The sequence below is a fragment of the Saccostrea cucullata genome, unplaced genomic scaffold (assembly GCF_032062105.1).
Source record: "Saccostrea cucullata isolate Sc308-1 unplaced genomic scaffold, CSIRO_AGI_Scuc_v1 ctg2582, whole genome shotgun sequence".
In the NCBI taxonomy this organism is placed as follows: domain Eukaryota; kingdom Metazoa; phylum Mollusca; class Bivalvia; order Ostreida; family Ostreidae; genus Saccostrea; species Saccostrea cuccullata.
In genome coordinates, this window is record NW_026929448.1 from 163364 (window position 1) to 183405 (window position 20042).

The following is a 20042-nucleotide window of genomic DNA, read 5'->3' on the forward strand; positions in this document are numbered from 1 at the left end:
AGACTGACAGACGGACAGACTGACGGACAGACGAATGAGATTTAATGTCCCCTCGCTTTCGCGAAAGCGGGGGACAATAAGCAGCCAAATCTTCATCTCCCTCTCTGATATCTTTGAAATACCAGATGATATAGATCCAAAAGGTTAATACGTGAATACTGTATCGATAAATGATTTTGAATAATATTTGAAAAGAATTTTGAGAAAATAGTAAAGCTGGTAAATAAATTCACAAACATTTAAAAATTTAAACTGCATCTTTATTTGAAATTTACCATATAAAACTCCAAGTACTTCATGTAAGTTCCTACATTATAACTGAAAATTTATTTCTATAAAAGTTCCAATGCTCAGTGAATACTATACATTTATTGACTGAGTTCGAGGGCAAAATGCGTTTTGTCGGATCCAAGAACCAAACTGTCTGCCTGAGGCCGTTTGAATGAAGGCAGACAGTTTGGTTCGAGGGTCGACAAAACGCATTTAGCCCGAGAACTCCGTCAATAAATGTTTTGTAATACCTTTCATTTTATTTTTTATTTTATTGACATACATTTATGTTGGATGTAACTTCAGGTCTGTCACTTATGAACATTAAAGAATGAAAATAAGATTAAGCTCCGCCCATTCTGTGACGTAAGCGGTCCAACATCTCACCGACCGGTCCAACAACTCACTCAGCGGTCCAACATCTATTTTTTTTGTATGGCCGCTCAGCAAAACATCCAAAAATGTTTGACTTTTTTCGTATAGATTTGTAAAGGCACAATATTTCAAAGATATAACAATGTAAAATGTAAATATATAGTATTTTTTTTTCTTTTGGCAGCAGACTTTAGTTTACTTTAAATATAATTATGATGTATTAAGCATAAGAAAATTTATTTTAACTCTATTTGTATACAGTTATTTGACGTGTGACTTGCGACATATCTTTTTTGTCAATAAATAAAAATTCAATATAATAATCATCTAATAATAAAAGATATCTGTCAGTATTTTTAAGACAGGTCAGCTAATTAGATTAGGGTGCATTCAACGCTAATTAACATCATGAATTAATGTAGGACCAAATAGATAGGTCAAATTTTCCCTCAAATTCAATTTTTCTGAAACTTTGATATTTTGTTCTTGGATACAAAATCTCTCTTTATATATGATATGAAAGAAATTATTTGCCCACATAGTCTGAAATATGGTCTATCAGAACCCTGTAAGAAGATTGCGAAATCAGACATTCGACTTGAGAATGAGCCTTATTTTAGAATTGTCAATTGATCTATTCTAAATTTGTGTAATACTTTCAATAAAGATAACCTTTTTGTTACTTTAAATTAGTAAGTCACATTAATACTGGAAAATTTGGGTAAAATTTTAAGTAAAATAGAACATACGTTGTATCAGAAACTGAAAATTCAGATGTAAATATCCGACAGTTTAAGTTTTCTAAGGAGAAAATGTATGATTCAATTTTACAAAAAATCAACAGAATGATTCAAATGGGTCCTAGAATAAAATGTGTAAAAATAAAGAAAATTGACCCGGTGGTTTAAGATATTTTGGCGATCAAAATAATACAATGGCAAAAAAACTAAAGGATTCAGTAGATGACGTCACAATATTTGACCTTTGACCTCGTGATATGACCTTGACCTTTGTAGTACATGAAGAATGGAGACTCCTTATATATGTGTCCAAATATCACCCCTCTACTATTTATGGAACAAAAGTTGCACTGCATTTTATAACAGACTGTTACATCTTGTTTACAGTAAAACACAGTTATAGCGAAGTCCTGGGGACCTGTTAATTTAATTTGCTATATCCGTAATTCGTTATATCCATATAACGAATTCGTATAACCATATATAGCGAATTCGCAATATGCATCTTTTCCTTCAAGTGTTACTATCAAATATGTTAGGGAGGCAAATAATACAAAACATACCTTCGATAATTATGGTTTTATTATGAATTGAATTTTATACACAAATGCTGAGAGAAAATAAAGTCAGTTCAATTATTCAAAATTTGTAATCTTTGAAAGTTCGTTATAAAAGATGTAAAATTCATTATATTTAACCTAAACGGGACTCAAAATCAGTTCGCTATATCCGTAAATTCGTTATATCAGAATTCGTTATAACCGTAAAATTTTACAAAGATTTGTTAAGAATTTTGCCGGGGACCCAGAAACAATTCGTTATATCCGTGAATTCGCTATATCCGTGTTCGTACTAAACGTGTTTTACTGTATTGCATTTAGATAGCGTAAACACATTCCAAAATGTAAGCCCCAAGTGACCAATATATAGGATTCTCTGATTTTTTCACAAAATATAACGCAAATATGCCAAAACTTATTATTTTTCTTTCAGGGATCATTTATTGTTGTCAATATAGTAATATTATTCTTTTTTCCTCCAGTAATTTTTAAGAAATGGGTTAAAATAGAATCCACGGATGTTTTGTCCTACCTTAATGGATAATGGAAAATATTTGGATATTTATTGAGTGTTCAACCCTTTGTAATGTTTCCTGTTATTTTTAAATCTGAGATAGAATATAAAGATTTTTAAATTTAGACGAGCCACACATGCAATATCCCTATGTATGTACTCTAAAGTACACGTGAATTATAGTTTCAGCTACAAGGCATGCGATGCACGTGGTGCAGGTTCGCCCTGAGCTTGACCGCTTTCTAGCTGGTCTCTCTCATTACCGAAGATTAATAGATTCTTTGTGGTGTACTTAAACCTTGTTTTTACAGCCAGTTTATGTGTGTTTAATACAGAACAGTGTACCCCAGCATTACATGTTAAGATGTTCGCTGTCATGTCTTCCAAAGAGAAATTCTTCTAACCATTTATTTTAGATTCAGCGTGCCAAATGAATTGAATCAGAACGAATTAAATAGCAATCTGAGTTATACTGTTGTATAACCGGGGTTTAGGCAGTTTACGCTTTATAAACCGCGAAGCGATTATGGAAGGCAAATGGATTATTATTCTATACACATATGCATATGAGGATAAGGAAAATTCTACATATCCTTGGTCAGGTGATGCCAGGCCCGTGGCGACGGTTACATGTAATTAAAAAAAAGGGGGGAGGGTTTTTTCTTAATTTTTTGATACACTTAATTTACTAGTGCAAGACTTTAAAACAGGGAAGGTAGGAGGACTTGGATTTATTGAAATAAAAATGAAAAAAAAAAATTAAAAAACTATACTAAAAAAAATAATTAAGGCCGCCCTCTCCATGTTCTCCCCCTCCCCTTCTCTATTATTCTTCGGATCTTTGTGCTTGTCAGTACTAGTATTGAAGGTTAACCCAACGTCTATGCAATCAACTTATATTTATTCAATAGGGAAAAAAATATCTTTTTTATCTATACATCAATTAAAGAGTAATGAGAAAAGTTGACTCCTGAAACGCAGACACGTTCTGTTTATTGTCATCTTATATATATTCCGCCTATAATCATTACTCGCCAGTGGTCGGTCTTTCTTCGTGGTGCGGGTGGGGGGGGGGTCTGGCAGACCAATTTATTTCAATCATTTGAAGTAATTTTTTTCGCTTTTTATGCTAACTTTAGATCTACGGGTAACGCCTTTAATTGATTTCAATTTTTATTATTCAAAACACTGCGAACATTAATAAAAACATGTTGAATTTTAAAAATGAGATTGATGTTTGCTGTATGAATGAGTTAAAAATAAATAAACAGTTGTTAGTTATGATTATTACCACTTCAGAATTTCCGAGATCTGCTTGACATGATTTTTCCTTAGACTAACAGGTATCAGATCAAATTCCATCATGTTCATAGAAAAAAAAATTGAGGAACGTGCACGCTGTTTGAAGTCTTTGAAACATCATAAATTTATTTATTGTATTACAGATTTCCCTCCTCACCCCTCATGATAATAACTAATCCAAGAAATCATTTATGAATTTGTCTGTGTATTTTCTGCGTTTGATTTGACAAAAATACACTGTATGACCGCGATATTCTTACAGAATATTTTTTCCTATTCTGAAATCAAGTATATTCAAAAATGAAAAAAAAAAAACATAGCTGAGGCGAGTTTGACGTTTAGTTCTCTCTAGAAATAATGCTACAACATGCATTATAACATCAATCAAGCAAATAATATAAATAGAAGAACGTTGTAACTGTTTGATAAAAAAGCGTGGAAACATGCAAATTTGTGCCCCTGAAGAAATCGAAGGGGCACATGTTTCTAATTAGGCAGGGATAAACTACTGCTCTGTATCTCTCAGAATCATACTCTGAAAATTACCCAGAATCTTCCACTGAAAATTACCCAGAATTCTAAGTAGGCATGACTAGACTATTGGTCATATGCATTGTTGGTTTCCCTCTCAGTATCTTCTCATATGTTATTTAGGAAATGAGTCTCTGTTTATCATTTTTCAACAACTTTAAGATTCGAAAAATATTTGTTTAATCACAGGAGTTCGCGCACCTACCAATTTTTCCGAAATTTTCAGTAAATTAAAAAAATACGTATAATACCTATAATAATTATTATATAGATCACATATTTTTTAATTAAACGAAAAAAAAAATGGTGAAATTGATTGGTACACGAATTCCTGTGGTTTAATTGTGTCAAACTGCCTAAAATAAAACATCTGTAAATATCAAGTTTATTAAAGTATGATTTAAATACATTAATAAAAGTTAATACTTCTTAGTACATGTACTTTACACAGTCGGTGAATTGTATTTCAGAATATCAAAAAAAAACAAAAAAAAAACAAAAAAACAAAAAAAAAAAAAAAAAAAAAAAAACCACTATAATAAACATCTGTAAATATCAAATTCATTAAATTATATATGATTTACATACGTTAAATTCTTTACAACATCGGTATAATGTATTTCTGAATATTATATTTGAAAAAATATCAAAATTACAGATAGAGTCAGAAAAGAGGACGAGAAAGAGAAAGAAGAGAGAGAGAGAAGAGAGAAAATGAGAGGCAGAAAGAGAGAAAAGAGAGGGAGAGAGGAAGAGGGAAAAAAGAATTTTAGAATTTAAGAGAGAGAGAATTAGAGAGAAAGGCTAAGAGAAAAAGAGAGAAAGACAGAGAGAGAAAAAGGCTAAGAGAAACAGAGAGAAAGAGAAAGAGAAAAAGGCAGAGAGAAAAAGAGAGGGTCAGAGAAAGAGAAGAGGAAGAGAGAGAAGGCCAGAGAGAGAGAGAAAGGCAGAGAGAGAGGGAATGGCAGAGGGGAAAAAAGAAGAGAGAGAGGCAGTGAAGAGGCAGAGAAAGAGAGAGTGTGCGTTAATGATTCCTCCGTATATTCTTGTTTTAGATCTTCAATTAGTAGTCGGCCAAGGCTGAAAAAAACGCATGAAAATTCCTAGGTACTGTTTTAATTATGGAGCTGGAACATTTTTATATGTCCCCAAATAAACCCTGGAGCAAGTAAACCCAGACAAGAAGGGGATGTCAAAAGTTAACCAGAAGTCCAATCAACGCCCGACATTGTTTGATTGACATAATGAAATAATTTCAATGAGGCACGGTAAGGGGTTTAATCAAACACCATGAATAGATGATCAGATACATCTCTCGACAATACTAACTTATGTCAAAAATATGCTTAAGATATGCACATGTTCTTGACAAGAATGCATCTTATCAGTATTCCGCCCCCCTATCCGTGCCTCCCAGCTTAAATGTTTTACCATGAAAGGTGGGGGTGTATAGCTAGATACAATACGATACGTGAATTGATTGATACGCTCTCTGAGTCTCTATATCGTATGTTCCGTCTCTTCACAAACCTCCAGTTGACGTTGACTCGAGCGCGGAGGAACATCAACTCATTAAGGGGACGAACGTCAGAGGCCCGACAGGATTATCTTATTTTAGGTTTTTAAAATCTTCGTAAGTACAATTCAATAATTTCCCCCTTTTGTTCACCCCAACCCCTACCCTTGCCACCCTACCTACACAACACAAAATACCTTACCGACTTCTATTACACAAAATGTTATAAAATTTCACTGAAATATATTCATACACTGTTAATATACCTCTCTCCTACCTCTGTTTTACTTAGAAATAAGGTCTGTGTTCTTGTCAAAACAATATATATGTGTAGGCAATTTTTAGCATATTATATCGGTTGAATATCGATCCAATGAGCCATGTAATCAAGATGTTTTGCTAGCGTTTTAAAACACAGATTAAATGTGTAATATTTTTACGAGAAAATATTTAAAAAAAATATTTTGTCATCATTAGTACCAGTATTCATATATCAAGTAAATTTCATCTTTGTAAATAATAATATTTTATTGAAAATATTTTTATCTTAATCAAAATTGAAATCGATTTCTAGAAATGATTTTGTTAATTCATCAATAATAAACCAATATAAAAAAAAATGACCAGACAAACAAACAAAAGAGAAAAAAAACCTTGCCACATAAAGATGTATATTTAAAAAATACGATACAAAATTACAAGCGTCCGTATTGCCTTACAATGTAGCACAAACAATATTTTACATCGATTTTTGTACAGTTTCTATATTCAAGCAGTATTACATGCATAATGCTTGATGGTGCGAAGTTATTAAGGTTTTGTTGATGGAGAAAGAAAAAAAAACAAGAAATGCAGAAGAAAAATATAAGAATATGAGAACATGTATGAAGTATATCCTAAATAATTTCGGTGTGTTGGGTAAAGGGGGGGGGGGTTATATCTATATTAATATATACTATCGTAATCCTATGTGGTAGAGAAAAATTGGGTTATTAATTTGTACCAGAGATTTCCGTGCAAATAAAAGTAAGTAAAAACGATAAACTGTATGAGATACAATCTTCCCTAGAAACATATGGCAAGAATTAAGGTGTTAATCCACAGAAGCAGGGCCGCTCGCGTTACAACGCGTGTATATCACATCTCGTTAAAAGATCGCGAGAAGATAGGGAAACCGGCGGAAAATAAACGTCTGCTTTCTGACAAAATGCTGTATAATTAACCCGCGGAGTAATTAATCAAACACAGACAGAAAATTCACTTTGACGTTCATCCGAAAGATAATGTTTTAGCCTTATGCTTAGACTGCTAATTTTTTGAAGTCGTAAGAAGTGTTCTACGTCGATCCAATATAATTTTGAAATGAAAGTTGTTTTTAATTTACACTTATCTCATATAATGAAAAACGTTATAATTTTGTTGTTGAATATTCATTTGTGCTTTCAATTTGTATTAATTTATCTACAAATATATATGTATAAATTGTACATTTATATTTAAATCAATGAACCAAAGGCATTACATTAAATTGAACAATAAATGTAGTACAGAACTAAATGCAGGCTTTCTAAAAGCAATCACATATATACACACGCAAAAAATAATAACCAACTGTCCTCTACAGCCGAAGAAAATTGAATTTCTGTATCGCGATATTTGAAATTCTGACAGAGAAATATAAGCTTTCCCGACAGTAGCCTTCGTGTTCTAGTTTCTGATATAGTTCTGTCTGTATTGATTCTTCCGTAACATCTACATATTAAGGTCCATCATCCTTCTGCTCACTCATTTAAAATTTCTCAAGAATCTTTATGCTTACCCAAAAAGAAATCTAATTGATGATTAAAATGCACACAACTTCTGGATACATTTCGGGGCAAAACTGGACATAAATGTCATGATAATGTGATGGTTTTTTCAAGGAATTATGGTAATCTATATCATTTAGAGTTATCTCTCCTATTAAGATATCGATGAACCTTAAGTAAACTAGAATATTGCTTAACACATGTAACACAAACCTTATCTATTCGTGCCCCCCCTTTAAATATATTTATTTTGTTTGTATTTATTATTTTTTTTCTTTTTGTTTTCTAATATTTTCTTTATTTTGTGTGGTCAATATTATATTTTCTCTTTTCAATTTATCTTAATTTTTTTCTATTGTTAACCTAATAACTTTGATTTTGATTTCAATGTTTACTTATCTACTCTCTCTTTCTCTCTCTCTCTCTCTCTCTCTCTCTCTCTGGTATACTTCTAGTTTTATTTCTTATATCAATGCATCAGTGATGTTCGGGTATTACGTGACTCTTGGAATTTAATGAAGTACCGCGATTTTAAGATTTTTTCCGTTCAACGATTTGTCCGAATATTTCACGTGACTTGGTTCCTACATACAATTGGTAAGTAAATCATTACTTTTGTTTGGATGTCTTTGTGCTTGAAGAAACGCTTATGCCAGCGAAATCATTACGTCGCGCGCGCCCTGTTGGCAGCGACTGGAATTATCAAGGGAAGATAATTCGACGAAAAAAAAACGAAGCACAGTACGCGCATTGCGCTGGTCAGCTATACGCATATTATTAGGGCATTTCCACGGAAACTAATGAATAATTTTATTTTGGATGATATTTTGAGTAGATCTATATTACCAGAATTAATAGCTAGAGATATTTTTTATTTCAGATAAGTTATATCTCGGAAGCATTTAATACAGTAAATTTCAATGTGTTATTTCAATTTTTCTGTTGCTAACTGAAGAACGCAAAACTTCTAAATATAAGTCCAGCTCAGTCTTTTACATTTACTTTGAGTTTGTCCACATACGTTCTGTAAATTCATATAAAGCCAATATGTACATAAAACAACAAATTCCATCAATCTATAAGCATCAATTACTTTTGGCCACGGCTTTGTTTCCGTGTATTTTTTTTTTTATTTTATCATAGATAATATTGAAATAATTCTTAATCACTGATATATGTAGAAATATTGGCTCTATATTTATTTAAATCAATTAATGTGTCATACATACGTATCGTACATGTGTATTGTACATGTGTTTTGTACATGTACAGTAAGTATTGTACATGTGTATTGTATAGGATCTCGAACTGCCCGTGTGGGGTAAACAAACCAAGCTTGCAATATTGCCCCCCCCCCAAGGGATATTACCAATATAAATATAACAGACGGGATGCACGTTTGCGCGAGATAACCCCAAAATGACCGGAAACTGCGCGATTTTCTCTTTTTCTATTTTTATCATGCATGCTTTTTATTTAGCTTCTGCTTTTACTTTTTTCTCTCACTCACTGTCTTTATTTGCTTGTGTGAAATTGTTTTCGGTATATCTACATATTGTCACATATCTTTTTGCCAATTACTTTTTATATAGGTTATGTAATTTTTTTTTTTATCCGTTCTAATGGTCGAGTAACTTTGTTATATTCTCAGGGCTTATATATTTTTTGAAAAACAAATCAACTGGTCTTGTATGGAAAGATTATTGCATGTTTTATATTTCCTGGAGAACAACATTCTCATTTTATATGTGCTATCTGTAAATATGTATAGATGGACATTTGTAAGTCAATTGGACATTGCTTCCTGTTGTATTTCAAAATGTAAAACAAAAGAATATACAAGAATCTAAATTTAAAAATGGCATTTTGATTCGCATGAATGAGAGAAAAACCTTCAATTCTGTAAATGCAAGTTCTGGTTTCACATCTCGGTGCCTACGAGTTGTCTCGCTTACTAGCATGTGCAGCCAAAATCGTCAATCCATTGCAAAAACCTACGATTTCCTTGTATATTTACAAATGACAAACGTTATCCCTATAGATAATCATAACCTTATGTCAATATTTTGTCTGTCGGTCCCATAATGTAAAATAAACATAAAGTTCAAACCGCTTACCATCCTCTGATCGTAGTGAAAAACAGATGGAAGTATGCAATATTATATGTGAATGTTCACGTGACAATTTATTAAATTAAACGAATCCTTTTTCAGGAAAAGAATACATGTAGATATTTTTTTTCAAGATCTTCACTTTTGTCATTGAGTTTGTCTATAAACTCTTTATAAAATAAAAGTTTTCGATATTCTGCTACTTTCCTGGTTTTCAAAAAAAATAATAAATGCATTGCAATTGCATTATCTAGTTAATGACCTTTACAGTTTAACGAAAAATAAAATCCACTAACACTGCCGGTTCAATTATGTAAAATTCTATACTTAATTACAGGCATATCTTCTTTCAATTGAAATTAAAAGGATTCTTACTGTAATATATGTTTGTCTGCACATTAAAGGACCTAAGCTTTCATTTTATTATTTCAAAAAAAAAAAATTATTAAATTTAAAGCGATAGTTTTTTTTTTCCTCTTCTGAGGCTACAACAATAAAAATATATGTATCTTGCTCTCACTGATCTTTATCACTGACTCTATCGATGTTGATATACTACTGAAGAATTAATTATCAACACAAACTGAAGTCAGCAGATAACGGCTCATTATTGGACATGCTCTTCACTGATATAAATATCTTTTTTATTCTGCCTTTCTGCTGCCGCACATGTTATACATTATAGATGAATAAGCACTATCAACAGTGCAAGGAAAATCTATCCCGTGTCTGTAAGTTTTTCACGTCAAACAGAAGAAATAATTTGCTGCAGTTTCAGCGAACATGACCATGGAAAGCGACGCGTGTAGTGTTACAACAAAACACAAACCACGTGTGACCTTGTGTACTGACGTCATAAAAGTAGTTCCATATTATGCTGAGGACGCATATCTCTCTGCACATGTGCGCTTTAATAGATTTGCCAATTCCTTTTCTGCATGCTTGACAGAAAAATGTACAGCCTAAAGGATTATGTTTTTAAACACTCACTTTGCTGCAAAAATTAAGGTTATTTAGCTAGTTGAGTAATGGTTCAAGCGAACTGCTTTTTCTGTTATAGCATCGAAAATTCATCTGCTGTTGCATTGCTATTCATATTTAATACATTTTGCAGCGAAATGCTGAGAAAAAAAATCATAATAAGCCGAAAAACAAAACATAAATAATAAAAAAAAAATGACTAAATTGCAAACTACTGTAGGACTTCATTTGAAAATATCATTAACTGATTAACGATATATTTATTTAGTCACCTTAAAGAGAACGATCATTTTGAGTTTTAAAATCTCCTCTATAAAGACAAAAAGTTTTACAAGTAAAGTTTATACAATTTTTCTATTTTTTTTATTATCTTGTTTTTTCTTTTAGAAACTTTCACAAAAATGGACTACTTGACAAAGAAATGGAAGATGTGGTACAAGTCCCTGGACGTTAATCATGATGGAAAGATCTCACTGGAAGACGTCGAGGAGTCCCGAAATAAGTTTACAGAGCTACACCATCTTCTGGGCGACAAGGCCGACTCTGTTAAAACCGACATGCAGAACTGGTGGACAACATACATCCTGAATGGAAAAGATCAAGAAATTTCCGAAGAGCAATTTATTTCCAACCTGACAACTGCTTATAACAAAGACAAGGCAGCCTTCAAGGATCAAATGCAGAAATGTTTTGACGTTATGTTTGACGTCATCGATACAAACAAAGATCGCTCCATCGAACTCAACGAATTCATTTTTGCTTTCAAGGCGTTCGGTCATGAGAACGAAGAACTTGTAACAAAGGCCTTTAAACTTTTCAATAATGAATTGGTGCCCCTCCGGGATATTGTTACTGCCTGGGTCCAATTTGTCACCGAGGAGGACAGCTCGAAACGTGACGTCGTGCGCGAGGCATTTGAATCCGGAGTTTAAGCTAGAGATATGACGTAATAAATGACGTAATAACATTTACCTCCTACTCCCTGTTGTAGTTCAGAGAATTATCAGGCCAAATCAGAATCAGAATCTGTCCATCCGCAAGAAAGGGGTTCCTGTCTTAACTTACTCAAACACTCAGCTGAGTTTAATCGAGTGATCTGACGTCATGACGATAAAGAAATTGGTCGACCGATCTAACATTTGTCTTTTTACCACTTTTTTCCTGATATTTTTGTTATTTACCATGAGTTATTTTAATAAATATACGTGTTTTCCTAATCCATGTGCAAATCTTTCTTAAAATTGAGCTTATCTTGTGAAATTTCTATGAGGTAAAAATACTGAAAGAAACGTTTTAGAGGAGATGTACCAAAAATAGACAGTATAAAAACAGACAGAAATACTGTAATTCCAATATACTATAAGTTTCTTTTTATTTCATTTAATTACCACCATCATAGATGAATGTTTTTTTATAAGATGCATTTACTCTTTAAATTTATTTACAATAAATTACTAAACCAACGAATAATGACACATCTTAACTGATGTAGACTTAGCTGCAGATCTGTAGCGTTATAATTCTATATATTTGTTTTTGTTTTTGACCATATGGTCAAAGACAGACGTATAGAAAACCATAATGCTACAGATCTGCAGATGTAGACTCAAAACTGCAACGATGAATGCAAACAAATTAAGTATATCGCGTACATGTAGTGCATCAAGACAAATATGTTTGCGCATTCCTCTGCAATTCTTAGTCTACACTTTAAAAAAGTCAATGCATTTATTTACGTATATTTACATTCACTGAATATTTTCCTCTTTATTTCTTAAGAAAACCCATTGCGTTCATCACTGCATGAACTGCATTAGGCATATCACCTGTACAGATTTCTTGATCAGTGGTCGTTCCATCAATGAAACGTACAAAGACGTTCGCATCATTAACACAATAATTAATATTTTTAATCCTACTTAAAATGATAATTGAAACAGATATAAATATAAACAATAACATGTCTTTCTTTGTTTGTTATTACTGGAATGAAATTTATATAACCCGATTACGCAGGTTATGTATTTTTTCTGCAACAGCTGCTTCCGTTCATTCCAGTAATAACAAACAAAGAAAGCATTTTATTGTTTATATAACACACCGCTGCCTCCTACGCAAACATGATTTTTATTTCAAAAAATCTTTGTATTGTCATTTGGGTAAGGTAAAAGTAACCATTAGCGGAAAAACCATTTTAAAAAAATAGGAGTTTTGGTTTTGATTTTGGTTTATAGCTTTTGCAAGGCGATCAGCTTTTGCGACGTCAAATTATAGAATTCTTTTGATCTTTCGGTTTAAGTTGAAGCCAATATTAATTGCTTTTCCGAACATTATAATCGAAGATTTCGTGTTTTAAAGCTTTGCCCTTCCTGTCCGTCTGTCTGATAACTTGTCCGGAAAAACATAAGAATTGTCCATAACTTTTGGACTATATATTTCTAGTGCTCTTATACATGCATTATACAGGTGTATTCTTTGAGAAAAAAAAAATCTTTCTTTGGGTACCTAAAAATTTGACTTCTTGACCTTGGAGTTTAACTCACTTTCAACAAGAATTTCAAACTTGAACCACTGTTATAACCTTTAATCAGTTAGTGCTAGGACTTTCATAGTTCATATGAATATTCATTGTGAATATTAAAATATTTGAATATTGTTGACCTTTTGATATTGATCCTAGGGTTTGACCCACATCATAAAAATAACTTTTATCTTGGACAAACCTTTGATCAATTGGTACAAGGGCTTTTAATTAGTATTTCAAAGGTGTATTCTTTGTGAAGTGTCTTTGCTCTTGATAATAACAATTTTGGCCTTTTGACCTTGAAACTTGACTTGCGTTTGCATTTAAGACATTTCAATCTTAGCCATAAGTTGCCAAACGGGGGCATTAATGTTTCACAAATACATCTTGCTTTTCTTTCAAGTTCTTCACATAGCAAAACAGTTATTTTCGTACGATTTGTAATAGATTGGAATGAATAGGTAATGAAAACTATAGAGAGAACTGTTTTTTTTAAATGACATTCATTATTTGCAGGATTTGAGATATATATGTTATTTTCTAACAATTCTAGAGGCACATCGACTAAAAAGCCTGCGCGGGTATATCTATAAAAAGACTATCACGTGGTTCATGAAATTTGACGAATAAAGCGCTGTTGTTCATGTTTTTATGAATTTACAAATATTATATATTTATTTCTTTATGAATTGCTGAAGGTTCCCACATATTTCGTTAATAAAATGCACTTTAAAGGTAAAGATGTCTAAATAAACAACAGCTAATGCATATTCATATTATTTTAAAATCAAGTGTAAATTTACCGGTATCTATAAACTAATTGTGTTTTTCTTTCTTGAAAGAGAATATTATTCTTTAGAGTAGCATATAATATTCATTTCAAAAGCCTATTTACCTTATATATAGACATAAAAATAGAGAACTCAATCCCTTTAAGAATTGAAATTCTACAACTCCATGGAAAAATACAAAAAAATCAAAATACGTTGTACATATGTACGTACGTTGTGTATGTCCTTACTTAATAATTTGATTTGATAAATCTTTCTTTCTTCTCTATCCCTCTTTCTCTCCTCTCTCTTTCCACTTTCACTTATGTCTTTCTTTCTTTCTTCTCTCTTTCTCTCCCCTCTCTTTCTCCTTTTCCTCTCTCTGTATCTTCTTTCTCTTTCTTCTCTCTCCCCTCTCTATCTCAGAAGCTTATTTTATCTTGGTCATCTCGTCACATCGTGACACAAGCGTTGTAACATATTACATGCAGAAACATTTTACACAAAAGAATCAATATATCGACATTGTGGTCTAGTTTGCCTCAGGTAGTATGTTAGAAACAAATATATTACATAAAAATAACCTCCAAAGATCGACTGTTTATGAACGTATATGGATCCTATAGGTGCGTTATAATGTATAAAACACGTGGAGATAATGAACAGTTTTCAAGTCCAAAAGTCCACAAAGCTATACAAAAAAGGAGCAGAGCAAAGACGGACCTCCAAAACATCAGACGTAGAAAAGTCCATAAAACAATACAAAATAGGAGCAGAGCAAAGACGGACCTCCAAAACATCAGAGGTAGAAAAGTCCATAAAACAATACAAAATAGGAGCAGAGCAAATACGGACCTCCAAAACATCAGAGGTAGAAAAGTCCATAAAACAATACAAAATAGGAGAAGAGTAAATACCGGCCTCCAAAACATGAGAGGTGGGATCAGGGCCCTATGAGGAGAGAACATTTCCTGCCGACCAGTCACTCCCCCTTGTGCTCCTTGTCATAATCGGGAAATACAGTAACGGAAAATACCCATCTATAAAACTATATGTTTACAATAGCTATAGATCTATAGATTACTGGAATGGAAGGCAATAGACCCCAAAAAATGATACAGTTAGTATAAAATACGTTAAATAGACATAATATAATTTTTCTTTAAATTCAGGATAATTTTCAGTATTAACACTGAATAATGATAAATGAAACAAGACACTATTTAAAAGTAATCTTCCTAATTTCGTATATAATCATCATGTAGATATATAATTGCTGACAGTAATTAGTGTACATATTATTACGCCTTAAAGAGAAAAGAATGTCAAATGTTTTATTTGGTCCATTTCTCTAAACGTTAATTATTTGACATAATTACTCATTAACAAGGTGACAAACAGCGTGATGACAAACATAAATTTTGAAGGTTCTTTGAAACAAAACGAATTAGATACACTGTTGTCACAAAATATCAATGATGCGATTAAGGAATAGGTATTAACCCGTAACTGTGTGCTCCCTGTCAAAAAGAGGAAAGAATGAAAATTATGTAGAAAACTCAGTATGCAAATATTTAAAAAAAAAACGTCAGTCAGCATTTGACTTCATGACAGGTGTTATATAATGACAAGGTCATTGTGCCTGTTGTACATACATGTATCGACCAGGGCACTTACGGAATATTGAAGTTTAACAAAGCCCTTTATTCCTTGTTCAATAGCTTGCCTCATTTAACTAACCTAGATCTTTCTCTTTAGTATGAAATCTAGAGATAACGAACAGGATTCAAAATCAAAACTTCATAAAACAATTCAAAACAGGAGTAGAGTACTTATTCAATAGCTTGCCTCATTTTTCCTAGCTACCTGGAGCTTACTTTTTAGTATCTTATCAATTGGAAGGATAAATCTCATACACTGGTGTTAATTAAGGTATGCCCCAACATAAGGAAGAGAAATTGGGGAGAAGCAGTTGTTAAGTTAGTTGTCAGATATATGAGCTTTTGATAAAAAAACCCCACAAAAACAATAGATTACCATTTAATATAATTGTAAGCTTAATATTTAAATGTGACGTATATATATCCTTGCAATGACGTAATGCTCTTTAGAATTCAATATGAAACATGCATATTTTCTTTAAAACATGTATAAACTTGTATGATATAATTCAAAGAGCTAGATCACTTTATGCATAAAATGGCCCTGTACTTATTTCAATGAATTAGCTATCACACTCTTTCCCATTTCAAACATCAAAATAAAATAGACACTTAGTGCTTTCATTTCCTAGATTCCAGATATTGGAAAACAGGCTTTGAGAAATTGCAATGTTCTTGAAATTTCAGAAAACATGCGTATTTGACTACTTTCAGCAAAGAATTAAAATATGAGCACAGCCCACGATCCAAAAAATAAAACATGTTATTTGATCCTCAGAAACAGGTCTTTCATTATGCACTTGCATATTTTGGATCAGAGATTGTGCTCATTATGAAATTTTGAAAAAAAGATGCTTCAACTTTAGGCTATTTTCAAAGGAATTTACAGGATATGAGGGAAAAGACGCATTTTATGACGTCATAGTGCATTGACTAGAGATAAAATTACATCACAATTAATAGATACGTGGTCACCATCACTCCAAGGGATAAATACTGCATTTGCAACCTAAATAGAGCTGTTTTGATTTTTCAGAAATTCTCAGGGCCAAATAAGGCACAAAGTGGCTCTTGCTTTATAACTTTTTAGTAATTCATATTCAGTCTGGCATATTATAGACAAATGCTTATCCATACTCTATATTTGATCATATAACTCATTTCAATTATCATCTGTGACCTATATTTAATCATATACTTGTTCTAGTTACATCTATCTATAACCTATATTTAATCATGCAACTCATAGCCCTACAGTAACTGTAACCCGTAATTATTCATAAAAAAGCTCTAGCTACATAGAAAAAATCACGGATTTAAAGTAATTGAAAAAAAATATACTTAAAATTAATGTGAAATTTCATGGAGTATATCATACAATCTAATTCAAATGATATTCGCATGAAAAAAAAAATTCCATGAATTTTGCTCAATTTTCAAATTTGAAGAAGTCACCTGTCGAGTGAATATTATGTACACTTGTAAACATTTTTTTCTGCATATACTTCTTTGTGTATTTACAGGTTAGCAATACGTGTATTTACAGATTAGCAATACGTGTATTTACAGGTTAGCAATACAAGATGGGATTCGACTATCTGGTGAAGAAGTGGAAGATCTGGTATGCATCTCTGGACGTCAACCATGACGGGAAAATCTCCTTCGAAGACGTGGAAGAATCCAGGAACAAATTTACCAACCTCCACGAGCTGGTTGGCGATAAGGCGAAAGGGGTGAAGGTCGACTTTGAGAAATGGTGGAACACGTATATTTTTCGAACCGGACCTGGAAAGGAAATCTCGGAAGCTGAATTTGTTAATAGTTTGACCGAAGCCTATAAGAAGGATAAAGTAGCCTTTAAAGCGGAGATTCAGAAGTGTTTTGATGAAATCTTTGACGTTATCGATACGAATAAGGACCGATCTATCGAACTGAACGAGTTTATCTATGCCTTCAAAGCGTTCGGTCATGAAAATGAGGAAGTCATCAAGAAAGCCTTTGCTCTGTATAACGCTCCCAATGGATTGGTACCTCTCAGGGACATTGTCAGCGAATGGGTCAAATTCGTCACAGAAGAAGACGAAAAAGTCAAAGATATCATTATGGAAGCATTCAGTGCAGGGTTCTGATCAGGACTCAATCACCAAACATTCTATTAAAAATAAATATTCCCTTCACTGTTTTTAAAACAGACTGTTGACCAAATAGCGCCCCTTTTCATTTTCGATTTGACAACTGTTGGGGAAAAACCCTCGAAATATGTCGAGTAATTTCTCCCTCCTTATGATTATTGGTACTTGTATGGAGACCCCGTGACCGTGTAACTGTGAATCGTACGGATCAGTCACACTTTTATAATGTCTTCTGTGAATGAATAAAGAAACCTCTTTACCACAATTCCTCATTTTTTTTATTTTAGCAGTCTTGATGAAATATATGGAAATAACGAACAGTATTCAAGCTCAAAAGTCCATAAAACAATACAAAACAGGAGCAGAGCAAACACGGACCTCCAAAACGTCAAAGGTGAGATCAGGTGCCATGGAGGAGTCAGGATTTAATATATATACGAGCATACTTGTTTTATCTCGTGTTTCTCACCTGTTTTTAACAATCAACAAACTCTGCCCTTCCAGTATGTCTTGTAGAAGGAATAATTGTGTTTGTTTGATAAACATGTTAAAAAAATGATAAAAAGCAATAAGAATATTAATCTTAACATCTTTACATTTATCTGCTAGTCCTTGGTTTTGATGACAGGTTCATGATATTTTAAAAGGTTCACAGCTAACTGCTAGATGGCCTGCAGTAATAAATATAAAATATTCAGACAACGAACACAAATCATGATCATAAGTCCATATAAATTATGCAAATCACAAGAAGAGCACACAAGCTCCAGAAACATACGAAATAGGATCAGGTGTCATGAAGGCATCAATATCCCCTTTTGATTTGAGGATTTTATATTCATAATAAAGGACTAAATTAACCACATGCTGGTCTTAGGTTCGTAAACATAATAGTAAAAAGACGTCCAGAAACACATACAGAAGCAATGAGTTAAAGATTGTTGAAGATTTCATGAATCTAAAAGTTATGCTTGATCCCTTCGCCTCCGAGACCTTTTACATCGTTTTCGACTTAGAAAAAATCGGAATGTAAAAAAAAAGGTATCAAACTTTTTACTAAGTGTATCCACCTCCGCAATTAAAGGTAATAAATTAGTCTGTGTATTGAATGTTTTTCAATTACCAAGATTATAAAGTTAAGTTCTTAGATTTGATTTTTCCCTTATATCCCGGTCATGACAAGGAGTACACGGCGGGTGTGACCGGTCAGCAGGGGATGCTCACTCCTCCATGGTACCTGATCCCACCTCTGATGTTTTGGAGGTCCGTGTTTGCTCCTGTTTTGTATTGTTTTATGGATTTTGATATTGAATACTGTTCGTTTTCTACATATCCTTCATTATTTGATTTTTATAGGATAATTAAAGTGGGTATCTTTTGTGTAACAATTTCAGTACTTTTATCTTTTTATACATACTTCTTTTTTAAAATTCGGATTTAAGAGACCCTACGGTCTTTAGGTTTTAATGCATTTGACTTGGAATCTCTAATACTAGTATTCTTTAGTCAAACTACTGGAGTAGGAAAACATGCAGACCTTCAAACCACCCTCAGATTTAATGAACAGTAATTAAAGACTCATATTTTGATTGCTTCAGAATTAGGTGCTGAACAATGAGTTATGAGTTACTCTAACACTAGTTTATGTATATGTAAGCAATACTCAGTAGTTTCACGTAACTCAAAATTTATTAATGCTTCATCATGCATTTGTCAAATAAATGAATTTTTATTCATGCATTTTATACATACACATTTCTATAAATTCGTATCAAAACAAATACAAAGAATTAACAACAACAAAAAAAAAAAAATGAAGAAAAAAATCTAATTTATCGTAGCTAAAGCATATAGATTTTTTGCTCATTGGTGTGTTTCATGCATTTATGAATGATTTCCGTTTATATTTGACCAAATTTGAGAAAATCCTCTCTATTATAAACAATAAAACCCTACTAGCATCCTATTTCCTAAGCATGATTTAATTTTGTCCAAGTATTTTTTTGATTCACTCGTTTAAGAGAATCCGACGGTATATCAATATAATTTTGTTAGCCATTTTTAACTAGAATAGATAAAGAACAATAACTTAGTTATTACAAAAGAAAGAGAGTTAAAGTTTAATGTTAAAGTTAAGAGAGTAATCTTATCAGATAGTACTAGGATTGACAGGATAAATAAACTGATGTTTTTAAGTTAGTCAAATATCTCAGTACTGCTGGCCTATATGTGAGTAAACAATCTTCC

At 32.5% G+C, this 20042-nt stretch overlaps 1 protein-coding gene across 2 annotated transcripts; it reads left to right on the forward strand.

Moving 5' to 3' along the window:
* Positions 1-5751: 5751 nt before the first annotated feature.
* LOC134280869 (sarcoplasmic calcium-binding protein-like) lies at positions 5752-18060 on the forward strand. 2 transcript variants are annotated; one of them, XM_062763321.1, is made up of 2 exons: positions 5752-5925; positions 11096-11925. In XM_062763321.1, exon 2 carries the CDS (start codon positions 11110-11112, stop codon positions 11638-11640), a length of 531 nt encoding a protein of 176 aa, XP_062619305.1. In that variant the 5' UTR covers positions 5752-5925; positions 11096-11109; the 3' UTR covers positions 11641-11925. The 2 variants fall into 2 exon arrangements, with proteins under 2 accessions (XP_062619305.1, XP_062619304.1); XM_062763320.1 differs by lacking the exon at positions 11096-11925 and adding an exon at positions 17233-18060 and having other exon boundaries at positions 5789-5925.
* The last annotated feature ends 1982 nt before the right edge of the window (positions 18061-20042 follow it).